Source organism: Strigops habroptila, chromosome 19 (genome assembly GCF_004027225.2).
Source record: "Strigops habroptila isolate Jane chromosome 19, bStrHab1.2.pri, whole genome shotgun sequence".
NCBI classification, from domain to species: domain Eukaryota; kingdom Metazoa; phylum Chordata; class Aves; order Psittaciformes; family Psittacidae; genus Strigops; species Strigops habroptila.
Window position 1 is genome coordinate 777,898 of NC_044295.2, and position 16,739 is coordinate 794,636.

General features: G+C 58.9%; 3 protein-coding genes and 1 long non-coding RNA gene across 4 annotated transcripts; 1 reads left to right on the plus strand and 3 right to left on the minus strand.

Annotated features, from left to right (window-relative positions):
* Positions 1–807: 807 nt before the first annotated feature.
* Positions 808–6,548, plus strand: LOC115617952 (leucine-rich repeat-containing protein 37A-like). The gene is made up of 13 exons (XM_030509044.1): positions 808–977; positions 1,168–1,239; positions 1,551–1,622; positions 1,880–1,951; positions 2,384–2,464; positions 2,835–2,906; positions 3,021–3,095; positions 3,223–3,341; positions 3,448–4,808; positions 4,929–5,027; positions 5,311–5,369; positions 5,505–5,727; positions 6,046–6,548. The coding sequence occupies exons 1-13, from the start codon at positions 808–810 to the stop codon at positions 6,340–6,342; spliced, it is 2,772 nt and encodes a 923-aa protein (XP_030364904.1). The 3' UTR covers positions 6,343–6,548.
* On the minus strand, positions 6,459–8,868 carry LOC115617775 (RAD52 motif-containing protein 1-like). Its single transcript, XM_030508654.1, has 3 exons — positions 8,776–8,868; positions 7,913–8,092; positions 6,459–7,708 (listed from the first exon to the last, which is right to left on the minus strand). Exons 1-3 carry the CDS (start codon positions 8,860–8,862, stop codon positions 7,208–7,210), a joined length of 768 nt encoding a protein of 255 aa, XP_030364514.1. The 5' UTR covers positions 8,863–8,868; the 3' UTR covers positions 6,459–7,207.
* A 205-nt stretch (positions 8,869–9,073) lies between these two features.
* Positions 9,074–9,766, minus strand: LOC115617779. The gene is made up of 2 exons (XR_003994679.1): positions 9,665–9,766; positions 9,074–9,501 (listed from the first exon to the last, which is right to left on the minus strand). It is a non-coding gene; the product is annotated as an uncharacterized LOC115617779 (long non-coding RNA).
* A 388-nt stretch (positions 9,767–10,154) lies between these two features.
* LOC115617771 (leucine-rich repeat-containing protein 37A2-like) lies at positions 10,155–15,645 on the minus strand. The gene is made up of 13 exons (XM_030508642.1): positions 15,552–15,645; positions 15,169–15,240; positions 14,840–14,911; positions 14,327–14,407; positions 13,885–13,956; positions 13,696–13,770; positions 13,118–13,236; positions 11,984–13,011; positions 11,775–11,870; positions 11,278–11,336; positions 11,076–11,142; positions 10,839–10,975; positions 10,155–10,517 (listed from the first exon to the last, which is right to left on the minus strand). Exons 4-13 carry the CDS (start codon positions 14,344–14,346, stop codon positions 10,466–10,468), a joined length of 1,725 nt encoding a protein of 574 aa, XP_030364502.1. The 5' UTR covers positions 14,347–14,407; positions 14,840–14,911; positions 15,169–15,240; positions 15,552–15,645; the 3' UTR covers positions 10,155–10,465.
* Positions 15,646–16,739: the final 1,094 nt, after the last annotated feature.

The window sequence follows — 16,739 nt, forward strand, 5'->3', positions numbered from 1 at the left end:
ATGTCATGCTTTGTTACACGCTACAGGTGGGGCAGAGCAACCTGCTCCAGTGGAAGGTGTCCCAGCCCGTGTCAAGGGGTTGATCTGTGTCACAAAGGGGACGCTCACAGGCCTGGCCGATGGATGTCTCTGGAGTTGGGGAGTAAAATGCCCCAAAATCAACCCCGGCGAGGTCCTCCCCAGGCCCAACGGGAACGTCTCAGCGATCCCAACGCGGGGCTCTCAACAAAGCCTCAGCCCGGCCCCTCGCCCTGGTCAATCCTCTTTAACCCACCTAATGCCGGTGCTTGGCCCGGCCTGTGCCTGGCACCTCCCGTACGGAGCCAGGCTGAGAACATTGGGGCTGTTGAGCCTGGAGAAGAGAAGCTGCATGGAGACCTCAAAGCAGCTCCCAGTGTCTGAAGGGGGCTACAAGGATGCTGGAGATGCGACCTTCATCAGGGACTGGAGCGATAGGACAAGGGGTGATGGGTTCAAACTGGAACAGGGCAAGTTCATGTTGGATCTAAGGCATACATTCTTCCCTGTGAGGGTGCTGAGGTGCTGGCACAGGGCGCCCAGAAGAGCTGTGGCTGCCCCATCCCTGGCAGTGCTCAATGTGACAGCCCTGTGTCATAAAGGGGATGCTCCCAGGCCTGGCCGATGGATGTCTGTGTCACAGCCCCATTGTGAGCTGCCCCAGCATAAATCCTGACGGCAGGGCCAGCCCAGCCCCAGACCCGCTGCTGGTCGCAGACGAGAGCTCGTGGTGCGGATCCAAGCCCTGAGCCTCGTGTGCTGCCAACCGCGGACAGGCCCTGCGCCGCCATGGCACCGCTGCTGCTGGTGCTGCTGCTGCTGGGCATGGCCCCCAGCCTGGGCCGGCCCCTGGAGCCCTGCCCGGGGCCCTGCCGCTGCCGCAGGCGCCGGCTGGACTGCAGCCGCGCTGCCCTGGCCAGCGTGCCCCCGGCCACCCGCCGACGGCCCTTCTCCGAGCTGTGAGTGCCCCAGAGCTGCGGGCGCTGCCCCGGGACACCCCGAGAGCGGCTGCCGGGGACACGCTGTGTGTGGGGGGCTGATGGGCAGCGCCGAGGGGGCAGCTCCAGGCCAGCCCCGCGGCCACCCCACAGCCCGGGGGCAGGGGAAGGGCTGGTGCTGGGGGTGACGCTGCCAATGGCTTCTCCGCAGGGATCTCACTGGGAACGCGCTCGCCCTCATCCCCCCGCAGGCGTGGAAGGGATACCCGTGGGCAGAGAAGCTGTGAGTATCCCCAGCGTTGGACACGGCACAGGGGTTGCGGGGTCCCCATCCCTCCGCCTGGCTGTCGAGCCCGGGCTGTGCCCAGCACCACACCAGTGCTCGCCATGTGGAGCCGAGGCCGAGCTGCTCAGCAAGGAGGGGTGTGAATCCCCAGGGCTGCTCCATGGCGAGAAGGGCCCTGGGCTGTGTCCCTCCCGCCCCACGGGGCCATCCCTGGGGCTGTGGAACCCGTGCTCGGGCTGCAGCCCGACAGCCCCATTGCCCCTGGAGAGCCGCGGGTGCCACTGCCCGTGTCCGTCTGTCTCTTGCAGGGTCCTCCAGGACAACAGCCTGCGGGCAGTGAAGAGGCGCTCGCTGGAGGGGCTGCTCCTGCTGAGGCACCTGTAGGTACCCCCTGCCCATGGCGGTGGGCACGGCCTCCCCCTGCCCTGGCCCTGCTGCTCAGCCCGCCCCAGGAAGGGCTTTATTCCTGCGGGGATCCCGGCTGCAGCCAGAGCAGAGCAGGGTCTTGGTGCTGTGTCAGAGAGAAACCCCACGTGAAATGAGAGCTGTGGCGCGTCTGCGCTGCCAGAGTCAAAGCGCACGAAAGGAAACAGCACAGTGCAAATGTCACCACCGTTTTGCGTTCTCATGTTAACAGGGATTTATCTTACAACAAAATCCAGTCAATTGAGGCACGTGCTTTTGAGAACCTTCCTTTCCTGGAGACGCTGTGAGTTATGGAAGATTCTTCCTGGTGTCTTTGGTGAAGGCTGTTTCCATTTAGAACCTTCTGGTGCTGGGAAATGCTCCCGTTAGTTCTAGAAGAAGGACTCCAGTTTCTCCTGCCCAAAGAGCAGCCGAGCTCAGGAGCTCAGGGCATGGCTGGTGGCCGCACCCGGATGGGGGCCATGGTGTGCTTGTGCAAACACAGCCAGAATAGAAGCCATGTCTTGAGGCTTGCTGTGTCCTGGAGCAGAGAGAGATGCAGCACACGTGCGCTTCATCTCCTCTCCTGGACAGGTTAACACACACCAAGAGAGAAAATGGCAGTTTCCTCCCAGTTCCCCCTTGGATGTGGCTGTCCCCTACAAACCAGTGCTGCTTCGCTCCAGCTTCCTGTGGGTCAGACCCGATTCATTTCTGTGGTCTCCTTTTTCCCCAGAAACCTGGAGGGAAATCTCATCACCGAGATCCGGAACGACACCTTCCGGGCATGGCACGGGATGCAGTTCCTGCAGACACTGTGAGTGTTCCAAGGGCTAAGGGTAGCTCAGAGCAGTGGCACTTGTCACTGCGTTCTGCTCACCTCTTGCCCCAAATAGGCGGCAGCATCAATGCTGAATGACAACTCTGGCAGGCCGCAGCTTTGCCTGGCTGGGTGCAGGAACAGAGACAAAGCTCACGGACACTGGGAATGTCAGCAACACTTGTGGGCTTTTGCTCTCTGAGCTGGAGCTAGTCAGGACCTGATGTGTGTTGTGAATCAGCCCATCAGCATCTGCCCCGGCCTCGAGCCTTCATCCCAGGCCCTTCCTCACACACGTAGCACCAAGCCCCTGCCCAGCGCTCCCGTCCCGCACCCCCCGCTCACATGGGGTGTTGGTTCATTTCAGGATCCTGAGCCGTAACCCCCTGTCTGTTATCGAGGACACGTGGTTCTTCAAGCTGCCTTCAGTCACCCATCTGTAAGTACGGACTCCTTGTTAACAGCTCCGCAAGCAGCAGGGACTGGGCTTGTTCCCAGAGCAGAGCCTGGTGCCGCCACCTCAAATGTAATGTGTTTATTCAAACCCTTGCAGGGACCTGAGTGCCACACGAGTGACTCGGCAGACACTGCTCATGCTGCTGCTGAGAACATCCCGCCTGGAAACACTGTGAGTGTGCAGGGACCGGCTCCCACCTCCATCAGATCCCAGCTGCTGGGACAAGGGGTCTGCCTGGGTTGGACTCGCTGCCCTGGGTCGAGATGCTGAGTGTTTGTCCACAACCTCTGTTCTTTAGCAAGCTGTCCAACGACACGGCCTGCTGCCTCTGCCAGCACAAGCACAGCACCGAGACCCCGTGCAGGACCCTCAGCTTTGACTGCGCGAGCGTGTGCAGCACCAGTGCTCCCCGCTGCGGTAACTGCCCCACAGCCCTGCCCGTGTCCCCCAGCTACAGCGAACCCTCTGAGCCTGGGTCTGGCAGAAAGCTTCTTGTCTCTGATGTGCTCTTGGTGTGTTACAGCTCCTCTGGCAGAGACTCCAGGACACCTAACGGGAGCGGTGGCACCCAGGAAGGGGAGCAGCAGCTCCATGTTGAAGCTCCAGCCCAAGGAGCCTTCGCTCACAGAGCAGAGAACCGTCACACTCACGGTCGTCCTGAGCCTGAGCAGCCCCGATGCGTCGGCACCTTCCCCTCAGCAGCTCTCGAGGCAGGAGGGCAGCACCGCCAAGGAGCTGACACAGATGCTGCAGAACGTTCAGCACAGGGGCTGGAGCAGCTCCATTGACACCAGAAGATTCTATTTCCTGGCAGAGGGGCTCGTGGCACAGCTCAAGACCAAGCTGCACAAGGCCATGAGCACCCTGACTGTGAGAAGCTCTGACACAGCCCGGCCACTGCAGAGGGATGAGGGGCAGGAGGTGCCAGCAGGGCAGGGAGGAAGAGGCACAGGATGGGAACAGCGTGAGCCTCTCCTGGACTTGGCCCGGGCAGAATCCACCCTTTTGGAAGCGGCCCGGAGGCTGAACATCACCGAGATCCTGCCCGTCTCCAGCCACCACACAGCACCCACCGCTCCTGTGGCACAGCCCCCTACACAGTACCCAGCGGAGGGCCCGCATCTGGCCCGGTCAGGCGAGAGCCAAGCTGACACCGATACTGATGAAGAGAACAACACGGCTGATGGAATGGAGGATGAGGAGGGTTCAGAAGACCAGGAGGAAGCACCAGCTCCAACTCAGGGCTCTGCCAGGACCAACGAGGAGCAGGAGCAGCAGGACACTGATGGGACAGTGGGCAGTGAGGATGCAGAGGAAGAGCCCACAGCAGCAGAGGGTGCAGCAGAGGAGAGGCTGAACACGATCCAGCATTTTTTCTTTACTCTGCTGGCTAACAACGGCCCCCCTGCTGCCAGCAGCGCACCCCAGGTCACGGCTGCAGCGGAGCGTTCCCCTGGGGGCGGGCGCCCACCCACCGCCCCTGCAGGCACCACAACACGGGGGCAGCACCAGGAGCAGGAACCCCCCGTCCCAACAGCACCGGGCAGCTCCAGCGACCCGGGCGGCGCAGCCACGCCAGGAGCCGCCTTCGACACCCTGCTCAGCCGCCACCTGCACTCGCTGGTGCCAGACCGAGCCCTGCGCAGGTTCATGGCGCACGTGGCTCGAGCCCTGCGCGGGGACTGCGGCCTGCCCCAGCTCCAGCCGGCCTGCGCCAAGATGGTCTCGAGGACGGGGCTGCTCCTGAAGCTGCTGAGCGAGAGGCAGCGCGACCCGGAGCCCTCTGACCTCCTGGAGCAGTGCGTGCAGGAGGAGGATGCCGGCACCTCGCCTCCCCGTGCCCAGGTCCAGGCCAGGGAGATGGGCAGCGAGTCTGCAGAGACGGTAGGAGAGAGCCGGGAACTGCTGCATGTGTGTGTGTCTGCTCAGCGGGGAATGGAAGGGGCCTCCCTTGCCTCCCCTCTTCTCTCCTCCCCACCCTGATGTTCTCTCCTTTTCCCCCAGGAGATGGCCAAGCACACCTCTGGCCACAAGCTCCTGTTGGGTCTCTCGCTGTCCTTCCTCATATTGAGTATTATCGTCCTGGTGCTGTGCTGCTTGAAGGTGAGGCAAGGACTTGCTTGGCAGAGCGCTGCCAGCCAAGCCCTGGGGCTGGAGCGCACAGGGGCTGTGGCTCCCTCTCATCACAGCCTCTGCCATCAGCCCTTCCCGGGCTTTATCCCACAATCCCTTGCCCCAGGCGTCCCCTCCCCGGCTCCTCTCCTGGCCTTGATCTGCTGCAGCACCCGCTGCGTCAGCCATGCAGCAATGCCCCTGCTCCCTGCCCTGAGCCCTGAGTTCCACAAGGAAATCCCCATGTTCCGAGTCTCTGTCTCTCTGTCACCAGGTTTGCGCCAAGAAACGTGACCAGGCTTCCCAAGCCAGCAGCGGTTGTGGCTTGAAGAGGTAACTCCTGCCCGGCCCTGGCCCAACAGGCTCTGCTCCCGCAGCGCCCAGCCCGGCCCAGAGCCCCCCCGACTCCTCCAGCACCGGAGGAGTTCATCCTTCGCTTCTCATCCTTCTGCTCCCGCTTGTTTCCAGCTGCTTTCAGAACCTGCGGCCCAAGTGCTGGAGCAGGAGCAAGGACACGGACACGGACAAGGACGAGGTAAGGGCAGGAGCAGGCGCCAGCTCTGCCCCTCTGCCCGCTCCCTGCCCCGTGCCTGCTTCTCACCTCTCCAACCCCTGCCCCGCAGGAGGCGGCCCTGGCTCAGCCCAACGCTGGGGAGGAGTCAGACCTGGAGGAGGTGGTCGTCGACCAAAGGTAAGTGTGATGGTGGTGATGCCGGTGCCGAGTTCAGCTCTTGTTCCATGTAGGAACGTGATGAGGCCTTCCTTGATGTTGCTTCCTTGGCTGTATCCTTGGATGCTATTTCCTTAGTGTTAGTTCTTTGGATGCTATTTCCTTGCTGTTATTTTCTCGGCTGTTATTTCCCGGCTCTTATTTCCTTGATGTTCATAGAAGCACAGACTCACCGAGTGGTTTGGGTCGGGCGGGACCTTAAAGCTCACCCATTTCCATCCCCTGCCTAATGGCTGTTATGTCATTGCTGTTCTGTCCTTGCTGTCACTTCATCGATAGCGGATCCGAGTCAAGCTCTCCCAGTGCGGACGAGTCACAAGGGGACGAGCCGATTTCCCTCGCCTTGGGATTGCGCTGAGCCCCGGCGCCATGGTCCCTCTCCATGGACCAGGATGCTGCAGGCCCCTGGCTGCTCGTGACACCCCACGGCGAACATCATGGAGTTCAAGAAGACCAAGTGCTCCAGCGTGGAGAAGAGAAGGCTCCAGGGAGACCTTAGAGCAGCTCCCAATGCCTGAAGACACTACAAGACATCTGGAGAGGGACTTTATACAGGCGCCTCTAGAGATAGGATGAGGAGTAGTTTTAACCTTTCGTTTTAACGTGTGATTGGATTCGACATTAGGTTTAGGTTCAACTTAGGTTTAGATTAGGCATGAAGAAGATTTGACTTTCGGTTTAGATTAGGCATGAAGAAGATTCGGCTTTAGGTTTAGATTAGACATTAGGTTTAGATGAGACATTAGGATGTTCTTTGATGTGACCAATAAAACTGTTTGGTTGTTCATTCACCCTGTATCCTGTGAGTTGATGGACATGCACATGCGTGTGCCTGTGCATGTGTGCACACACGTGTGTTGCAGCACTGGGAGGGCCATGAAAAACCAGTGGGGATGAGGCTCTGCCCCCAAGTGTCTCTCCTTGCACACGCGTGTGCCTGCCTGCGAGAAGACGCGTGCAGTACATGTGTGTGCGCATGGAAGAGCGTGCCTGCCAGGGCGTGCGTCTGCGCACATCTGCCCCACGTGTGTGCATGTGTGTGCCCACCTGTACATGCATCTGTGCGTCTCTGCATGCATGTGTGTCCACCTGTGGCTGTGCACGTTTGTGCATGTGTGCGCATGCAACTATGCGTGTCAGTGGCTGTGTGTGATCGTGTGTGTGTGTGAATGGGGAGCGGATTTGGAGGGGCAGAGAAGGAATGCCGGGTCTTGTGGTGGAGGGTGTTGGGGTGCAGGGTGTTGGGGTGCAGGGTCTTTTGGGCAGGGTGTTGCGGTACAGGGTGTTTGGTACAGGCTGTTGTGGTGCAGTGTTTTGGGGCAGGGTATTAAGGTGCGTGATGTTGGGGTGCAGGGCGTTGGTTGTAGCGTGTTGGTTGCAGGGTGTTGGGGCACAGTTGGGTGCTCCCTGCTCCTGGCAGAGCCTCGTCCCCTCTGTCTGTTCATGGCCCTCCCCGTGCCACAGCACATGTGTGTGCACACATGCAGATGATGCTGTGCACACGTGTGCAGATGATGCTGGAGCTGCAGCAGGAACATTGTAGTTGACCCCAGAAGCATCTCTGTAAGTACCCAGCAGGGTTCAGAACTGTCTTGTTCAGAACTGTCAAGGATGGAATGAACTGAGGCTGAATGGCCCCAGAGGAGGAGGAGGAGGAGAAGGAGGAGAACGTCCTCAGACCAAGGAGATAGGTCTCATTAGGGAGAAGCTGGCAACAAAAGTAACTTTCAGGGTGTTCTGGAGTGCCTTCATCCCAGATTTGGCCGCTCTTAAAGCTCAAAGAGGGGAAGGATGATGGGTGAATATAAAGGGCCCTTACTGTGATGATGCGACTGGACCAGCCGTTAAAGCCAAGGTAGTGGTTGGCCAACTCCTGGCACTTGTTGCTGCTGAGAGCGAGGACTTGGTGCTGAAACCCCTTCTGCTTGGTGCAAACACAAACCTGTCCAGGAAAGAAGAACCCTGCTTAGCCAGGCTCTGCTGTAAGGTTCCCACTACGACACGCCACCTCTGAGTAGCACCCAGCCACAAGTTAGTAAACTTTTTGCACAGGAAGCATCACTGACACCAACAAGTATTCCATGTGATTCCTCCCTGCTGTTGGAAGTGCCGAGTCCTGCAGGTTTCACTTGCACATTCTGCTTACCTTCAAGGGAGACTTCTGAAACAGCCTTTGCCCATTGCATGTGCGCTGGGCTCTGCTGGCATCTCCAGCTGAATAAAACGTGATAACAGCGCAATAACCAGGCCCTGCCACAGCAGCATTCCTGTGCGCCCGCACAGAGTAGAGCGGTCCAAACCTGGAAAACGCTGAAAACAGGGAATGCTGAGGAAAAGAAAGAGAAAAGAATGGGTCTTTTGAAATATCTATGGGTGCTTGAAGAGCTGAGTGACAGTGACAGAAAGAGGACTACTCACAAGACCTGATTACCTAGAAAATGAGGAAAGCTTTTAGTACTGTTTAACAGGAGTAAGCCCTGGAACAATCAGTGAGGCTGAAGATGAGCATCTCTCCGTAACAATAAGCTCAACTTTGCTGCATCTCTGCCCTTATCTCCAATATCATCCAGCCTCTGCACTGGGGGGAGAGCCAAGTCAGACACGAGGCTTTCTGTCCCCGCATCACCCTCATCCCGGACCCCCTTTGCTTTCCACCATCCCTTGGGTGGGAACACTCTTTGCCTAAGCTTTTAGCGCAGTATTTTGCTGGCAGATGACGGGGTCTTGCTCCACCTTGCGCTGGGATCTGTGCAGTTTTGCTGCGGGGGGGACACGAACCACCCTGCGCTGGCCCTGCAGCCAGAATGCCTCGGGGACACCAGGAAACTAAAATACGAGTAAAACAACCCCAAAAATATAAAAGGGATTAAAAAATACACTATTAGCATACAGGTGAAGCCATCAGCATAGAGAGGGCCTTAGCGCTGGGGGAAGAGGGACGCTGGGGGGGACCCCGCTGCCCAGCCTCGGAGGGGGGGACCCTGGCCCCGCTCCGAGCCTTCGCCTCACCTCCAGCCCCGGCTCCGGCTCCAGCCCCCAAACCAGCAGCGTCTGGTCGCTCCCCGAGGGCACCCGGAAGTCCACCACCTCCGCCATGCCGGGGCCCGGGGCCCGCCTCCCGCCCGGCATCGCCCGCCCAACCGCCCGCCCAACCGCCGAGCCTCGGCGCGGAGGGAGGGAAGAGCACCGCAAATACACCCCCCGGCCCCAAACCTGCTGTATCCAAGCCCCAATTTACCCCCTTTCAGCCCCACACCACCCTGTCCCCGCAGCAGCTCGTCCTCCCTCCCTAGAAACCAGACACACGTCGGCAGTAGCGTGTTTATTCTCCGCTTATCTTTACAAGGAGCAGGGCAGCCGCGGCCAGCGAGGGGCAGGAGCAGGGTAGGGGGAAGCTGTCCCCGAGGGTCAAACGTCCTCAGACCAAGGACATAGGTCTCATTAGGGAGAAGCTGGCAACAAAAGTAACTTTCAGGGTGTTCTGGAGTGCCTTCATCCCAGATTTGGCCGCTCTTAAAGCTCAAAGAGCGGGGGAGCGCTGAGGCTCCACTATATTGGTTTTGGTGCTCTGGAACTGGAAATAAATAGGAAATAGTGCGTGGGGTCGCTGCAGGGTTGGGTGTTTACTGGGCAAGTGCTACTGCTTCGGCCTCGTCTCTTCTCTCCCTTCTTCAAGCAACAGCTCCGAGTCCTGATGCTCTTCCAGCACCGTATCAGCTGGATCCTGGCGGGATCCTGGCGGCAAAGGGGAGCCGCAGTTGGAGAGTGAAATGCCTCAAAATCAACCCCAGCGAGATCCCCCTCCAGGCCCAACGGGAACGTCTCAGCGATCCCAACGAGGGGCTCTCAGCAAAGCCTCAGCCCGGCCCCTCGCCCTGGTCAATCCTCTTTAACCCACCTAATGCCGGTGCTTGGCCTGGCCTGTGCCTGGCACCTCCTGTATGGAGACAGGCTGAGAACATTGGGGCTGTTGAGCCTGGAGAAGAGAAGCTGCGCGGAGACCTCAGAGCAGCTTCCAGTGTCTGAAGGGGGCTACAAGGGTGCTGGAGAGGGACCTTCATCAGGGACTGGAGTGACAGGACAAGGAGTGATGAGTTTAAACAGGGGAAATTCAGACACATGCACAGGTGGGCACACACATGCACACAGATGGGGCAGATGCACACAGACGGACCCAGTGTCAGGCACGCTCCTTCACACACACACACAGGTGCTGCACATGTGTTCTCACAGGCAGGCACATACATGTGCAAGCAGAGACACTTGGGGGCAGAGCCTCATCCACACACGTGTGTTCATGGCCCTCCCAGTGCTGCAACACACGTGTGCACACATGCACAGGCTCAGGCACACACGTGCGCACATCCATCTACTCACAGGACATGGGGTGAACAAACAAGCCAACAGTTTTATTGGTGATTCCACAGAACTTGTTCTTAATATCTAAACTAAAGCTTTCTTGTCCTGTCATTACAGGCCTGTGTACAAAGTGCCTCTCCAGATCTCCTGTATCCCTTTCAGGCATTTGGAGATACTGTAACGTCTCTCTGGAGCCTTCTCGTCATATGGCAGCACTTGGTCATGTTGAACTCCATGATATTCACCATGGGCCTGCAGCATCCTTCTCTATGGAGAGAGATCATTGCTCCAGGGCTCGGGGCGCTCTGGGGCCAGATGGCCAAACACCAGCCCACTGTCTTCATGACGAGTCCCCGTGGGCAGTGACCGAATGGGATCCGATGCTCAACCAGCTGAAATGACAGCGAGGACATAATAGCACTGAGATAAGAGGAAGGACATAATGAGCCAGGAAATAACAGAATAGCCAAGGAATTACCAGCAAGGGAATAAGAACCAGGAAATAGCAGCCAAGAAAACAACATAAGGGAAATAGCATCCGAGGAAATAACAGCAAGGAAATAGCATCTAAAAATATAGCATCAAGGAAATAACAGCAAGGAAATAGCATCCAAGGAAGCAGCCGAGGAAGCAAAATCCAAGGAAATCCTCAGCAGTTCCTACATGGACCAAAAGCTGAACTCCTGTGCAGATATCGCCATCATCACACTTACGCTATGCCGCGCTCGTTGAAAACCTCCTCCTCTCCTGAGGCCTCCCCATCGTAGAGCTCATCCAGGGACGCCTGCTGCTGGGCATCGAGGGGCAGGTACAGGTACTGCAGCCACTGGGGGTCCGACTGGAGCGAGCCCTGACAGTGCCCGGGAAGGGCAGGGGTTGGAGAGGTGAGAAGCAGGCACGGGGCAGGGAGCGGGCAGAGGGGCAGAGCTGGCGCCTGCTCCTGCCCTTACCTCATTCTTGTCCGTGTCCGTGTCCTTGCTCCTGCTCCAGCACTTGGGCCGCAGGTTCTGAAAGCAGCTGGAAACAAGCAGGAGCAGAAGGATGAGAAGCGAAGGATGAACTCCTCCGGTGCTGGAGGAGTCGGGGGGGCTCTGGGCCGGGCTGGGCGCTGTGGGAGCAGAGCCTGTTGGGCCAGGGCCAGGCAGGAGTTACCTTTTCAAGCCACAACCGCTGCTGGCTTGGGAAGCCTGGTCACGTTTCTTGGCGCAAACCTGGTGACAGAGAGACAGAGACTCGGAACATGGGGATTTCCTTGTGGAACTCAGGGCTCAGGGCAGGGAGCAGGGGCATTGCTGCATGGCTGAAGCAGCGGGTGCTGCAGCAGAGCAAGGCCAGGAGAGGAGCCGGGGAGGGGACGCCTGGGGCAAGGGATTGCAGGGTAGAGCCCGGGAAGGGCTGATGGCAGAGGCTGTGATGAGAGGGAGCCACAGACCCGCTCAAGGAGCTGCTGGGAAGCTGCACAGCAGAGCTGGGGACAGATCCTGACAGGAGCCAGGACAAGCTGCTCCCAGCAGCTCTGAACCCCTCTGAGCTCCAGCGTGCAGGCACCACAACAAGCTGCGAGGCTGGGAAAACATCTCCTGTGCTCCCCAGCACATCCAGCCCAAGGCTTGGCTGGCAGCGCTCTGCCAAATGAATCCTTGGCTCACCTTGAAGCAGCACAGCACCAGGAGAGTAAACGTGTTGAGGCAGGACAGTGAGATCGCCAGCAGGAGCGTGTGGCCAGAGGTGTGCTTGGCCATCTCCTGGGGGAAAAGAAGAGCATATCAGGGTGGAAAGGAGAGGAGAGGCAAGGGAGGCCCCTTCCATTCCCCGCTGCCCAGACACACACATGCAGCAGTTCCCGGCTCTCTCCTACCGTCTCTGCAGGCTCGCTGCCCATCTCCCTGGCCTGGACCTGGGCACAGGGAGGCGAGGAGCCGGCGTCCTCCTCCCACACGCACTGCTTCAGGATGTCAGAGGGCTCCGGGTCGCACTGCCTCTCACTCAGCAGCTTGAGGAGCAGCCCCGTCCTCGAGACCATCCTGGCACAGGCCGGCTGGAGCTGGGGCAGGCCGCAGTCCCCGCGCAGGGCTCGAGCCATGTGTTCCACGAACCTCTGCACGGCTCGGTCTGGCACCAGTGAGTGCAGGTGGTGGCTGAGCAGGGTGTCACTCCCAGCAGAGTTGTGCGCTGGAGATGGTGCTTCATCCAGGTCTTCTGCACTCTCCTCATCCTGAAACCCATCGGCCGTGCTGGTCTGTTCAACGGTGTCTGAATGATCCTGACTCCCGCCAGACCAGGCCAGATGCGGTGCCTCCGTTCGGTATCGTGGAGGGGGCTGTGCTACAGGAGCAATGGGTGCTCTCTGGTTGTTGGAGGCTGGGAGGACGTCACTGAGGTTCAACCTCTGGGCCGCTTCCAAAATGGTGGATTCTGCCTGGGATGAGCCCAAGCCAGGCTCATGATATTGCCAGCTTGTGGCTCTTCCTCCCTGCCCTGCTGGCACCTCCTGCCCCTCATCCCTCTGCAGCGGCCGGGCTGCGCTGGGGATTTTCAGAGTCAGGGTGCTCATTGTCTTGTGCAGCTTGGTCCTGAGCTGTGCCACGAGCCCCTCTGCCAGGAAATAGAAACTCCTGATGTCAACGGAGCTGCTCCAGCCCTTGTGCTGAACCCTCTGCAGCATCTGTGTCAGCTCCTTGGCGGTGCTGCCCTCCTGCCTCGAGAGCTGCTGAGGGGAAGGTGCCGACGCATCGGGGCGGGCGAGGCTCAGGACAACGGCGAGCGTGACCGTTCTCTGCTCTGTGAGCAAAGGCTCCTTGGGCTGGACCTTCAATATGGAGCTGCTGCTCCCCTTCCTGGGTGCCACCGCTCCCATTAGGTGTCCTGGTGTCTCTGCCAGAGGAGCTGTAACACACCAAGAGCACATCAGAGACAAGAAGCTTTCTGCCAGACCCAGGCTCAGAGGGTTCGCTGTAGCTGGGGGACACGGGCAGGGCTGTGGGGCAGTTACCGCAGCGGGGAGCACTGGTGCTGCACACGCTCGCGCAGTCAAAGCTGAGGGTCCTGCACGGGGTCTCGGTGCTGTGCTTGTGCTGGCAGAGGCAGCAGGCTGTGTTGTTGGACAGCTTGCTAAAGAACAGAGGTTGGTGGACAAACACTCAGCATCTCGACCCAGGGCAGCGAGTCCAACCCAAGTGACGCACAGAAACACGTCAGGGGTTTGCTTCAGTCTCTGCTGTGGCTCTGGGAAACTTCCCCTCACCCCCAATGTCCCAATGGACAGTTTTGTTCTCCTCATTCGTAAGACAGGATTCCAGGAGAATACAGGCTTCTCCATCGGCATCAAAATGTTGGGTTTACTTTGAAAATGGAACTAGTCGCAGAATACAACTGAAACAGAAACGCCCCCACCTTGATTTAAAACTTTGCCATTCGCATGTCAGTTTTGGGGTGCTCGGAAGCAAACAGCAAACCTTCAGCTTGCTGGGGTGGTTCTGATGTAGTGGTGGTGGGTTTGTTCCCCAGGCAGACCCCTTGTCCCAGCAGCTGGGATCTGATGGAGGTGGGAGCCGGTCCCTGCACACTCACAGTGTTTCCAGGCGGGATGTTCTCAGCAGCAGCATGAGCAGTGTCTGCCGAGTCACTCGTGTGGCACTCAGGTCCCTGCAAGGGTTTGAATAAACACATTACATTTGAGGTGGCGGCACCAGGCTCTGCTCTGGGAACAAGCCCAGTCCCTGCTGCTTGCGGAGCTGTTAACAAGGAGTGCGTACTTACAGATGGGTGACTGAAGGCAGCTTGAAGAACCACGTGTCCTCGATAACAGACAGGGGGTTACGGCTCAGGATCCTGAAATGAACCAACACCCCATGTGAGCGGGGGGTGCGGGACGGGAGCGCTGGGCAGGGGCTCGGTGCTACGTGTGTGAGGAAGGGCCTGGGATGAAGGCTCGAGGCTGGGGCAGGTGCTGATGGGCTGATTCACAACACACATCAGGTCCTGACTAGCTCCAGCTCAGAGAGCAAAAGCCCACAAGTGTTGCTGACATTCCCAGTGTCCATGAGCTTTGTCTCTGTTCCTGCACCCAGCCAGGCAAAGCTGCGGCCTGCCAGAGTTGTCATTCAGCATTGATGCTGCCGCCTATTTGGGGCAAGAGGTGAGCAGAACGCAGTGACAAGTGCCACTGCTCTGAGCTACCCTTAGCCCTTGGAACACTCACAGTGTCTGCAGGAACTGCATCCCATGCCATGCCCGGAAGGTGTCGTTCCGGATCTCGGTGATGAGATTTCCCTCCAGGTTTCTGGGGAAAAAGGAGACCACAGAAATGAATCGGGTCTGACCCACAGGAAGCTGGAGCGAAGCAGCACTGGTTTGTAGGGGACAGCCACATCCAAGGGGGAACTGGGAGGAAACTGCCATTTTCTCTCTTGGTGTGTGTTAACCTGTTCAGGAGAGGAGATGAAGCGCACGTGTGCTGCATCTCTCTCTGCTCCAGGACACAGCAAGCCTCAAGACATGGCTTCTATTCTGGCTGTGTTTGCACAAGCACACCATGGCCCCCATCCGGGTGCGGCCACCAGCCATGCCCTGAGCTCCTGAGCTCGGCTGCTCTTTGAGCAGGAGAAACTGGAGTCCTTCTTCTAGAACTAATGGGAGCATTTCCCAGCACCAGGAGGTTCTAAATGCAAACAGCCTTCACCAAAGACACCAGGAAGAATCTTCCATAACTCACAGCGTCTCCAGGAAAGGAAGGTTCTCAAAAGCACGTGCCTCAATTGACTGGATTTTGTTGTAAGATAAATCCCTGTTAACATGAGAACGCAAAACGTTGGTGACATTTGCACTGTGCTGTTTCCTTTCGTGCGCTTTGACTCTGGCAGCGCAGACGCGCCACAGCTCTCATTTCACGTGGGGTTTCTCTCTGACACAGCACCAAGACCCTGCTCTGCTCTGGCTGCAGCCGGGATCCCCGCAGGAATAAAGCCCTTCCTGGGGCGGGCTGAGCAGCAGGGCCAGGGCAGGGGGAGGCCGTGCCCACCGCCATGGGCAGGGGGTACCTACAGGTGCCTCAGCAGGAGCAGCCCCTCCAGCGAGCGCCTCTTCACTGCCCGCAGGCTGTTGTCCTGGAGGACCCTGCAAGAGACAGACGGACACGGGCAGTGGCACCCGCGGCTCTCCAGGGGCAATGGGGCTGTCGGGCTGCAGCCCGAGCACGGGTTCCACAGCCCCAGGGATGGCCCCGTGGGGCGGGAGGGACACAGCCCAGGGCCCTTCTCGCCATGGAGCAGCCCTGGGGATTCACACCCCTCCTTGCTGAGCAGCTCGGCCTCGGCTCCACATGGCGAGCACTGGTGTGGTGCTGGGCACAGCCCGGGCTCGACAGCCAGGCGGAGGGATGGGGACCCCGCAACCCCTGTGCCGTGTCCAACGCTGGGGATACTCACAGCTTCTCTGCCCACGGGTATCCCTTCCACGCCTGCGGGGGGATGAGGGCGAGCGCGTTCCCAGTGAGATCCCTGCGGAGAAGCCATTGGCAGCGTCACCCCCAGCACCAGCCCTTCCCCTGCCCCCGGGCTGTGGGGTGGCCGCGGGGCTGGCCTGGAGCTGCCCCCTCGGCGCTGCCCATCAGCCCCCCACACGCAGCGTGTCCCCGGCAGCCGCTCTCGGGGTGTCCCGGGGCAGCGCCCGCAGCTCTGGGGCACTCACAGCTCGGAGAAGGGCCGTCGGCGGGTGGCCGGGGGCACGCTGGCCAGGGCAGCGCGGCTGCAGTCCAGCCGGCGCCCGCGGCAGCGGCAGGGCCCCGGGCAGGGCTCCAGGGGCCGGCCCAGGCCGGGGGCCATGCCCAGCAGCAGCAGCACCAGCAGCGCCATGGCGGGGCAGGGCCTGGCCGCGGTTGGCAGCACACGACGCTCAGAGCTCTGGAAGAACATCATGAGCCTTCGCCTGTGACCAGTAGCAGGTCTGGGGCTCGTGTGTCCTGGAGCTGCCACAGTGCAGCTGCTCCAGAGAGTTCCATCTCCAGAGAACCAGCTGTGAGGTTCCCCATTGTGACACGGGACTTGGCTTCCCGCTGGGATTGCTCCTAATGCAGCGAACAGTCACCAGATTCTGTTTCCGCTTCACCTTCCTAGTTAAAATCCTCACCCACTATCACATACCTTATAAAGCAGATCACCTCCTTCCTCTCTTTTTGTGTGAAATTAAACAGGCCACACTTCTCTCATTTCAGGAGTGATCTCAAACCATTCCTGTGGCTCTTCCCTGAGCTCTCCCACTTTTCCATCAGCTTCTTTTCCAAAGAGAGGTCTAAAAATCTCAGCAGGGGTTTATTATCCTAATGATTTGTCCCTTTCCCATTGCTTGTGCTGCTTCTGAGGTTCGTTCACCACTCTGGGTTACACGATTTGTCTTAATTTGGTGAAAAACCTGTTTGAAATTAGAAAGAATCTTTGCTTTACACAGTGATAATGTCCCAGTTACTTAGAGTTGGGGCTCAACACATTACTACAAGACTTGGGCTTATTTCTTTAGAAGATACTTCACTTAGAGAAGTACTTCTTTCTGTGCTGTGCTCTGTGTGTAAGTACCACAGCTGCTCCTGCTGGCAACACCTCTGCTGCTATCTCCAGCTT

Excerpts from the sequence above, each read along its gene's own strand:
- LOC115617775 (XM_030508654.1), bottom strand. The coding sequence starts at position 8,862 with ATGGCGGAGGTGGTGGACTTCCGGGTGCCCTCGGGGAGCGACCAGACG. Across the intron at positions 8,093-8,775 it reads AGCCGGAGCCGGGGCTGGAG|CATTCCCTGTTTTCAGCGTT; the intron begins GTGAGGCGAAGG and ends TCTTTTCCTCAG. Across the intron at positions 7,709-7,912 it reads TTCAGAAGTCTCCCTTGAAG|GTTTGTGTTTGCACCAAGCA; the intron begins GTAAGCAGAATG and ends TTTCCTGGACAG.
- LOC115617771 (XM_030508642.1), bottom strand. The coding sequence starts at position 14,346 with ATGCAGTTCCTGCAGACACT. Across the intron at positions 13,237-13,695 it reads ACATCCCGCCTGGAAACACT|CAAGCTGTCCAACAACACAG; the intron begins GTGAGTGTGCAG and ends TCTGTTCTTTAG. Across the intron at positions 10,976-11,075 it reads CGGACACGGACAAGAATGAG|GGCTCGCTCCAGTCGGACCC; the intron begins GTAAGGGCAGGA and ends GGGCACTGTCAG.
- LOC115617952 (XM_030509044.1), top strand. The coding sequence starts at position 808 with ATGGCACCGCTGCTGCTGGTGCTGCTGCTGCTGGGCATGGCCCCCAGC. Across the intron at positions 1,952-2,383 it reads CTTCCTTTCCTGGAGACGCT|AAACCTGGAGGGAAATCTCA; the intron begins GTGAGTTATGGA and ends CTTTTTCCCCAG. Across the intron at positions 3,096-3,222 it reads ACATCCCGCCTGGAAACACT|CAAGCTGTCCAACGACACGG; the intron begins GTGAGTGTGCAG and ends TCTGTTCTTTAG.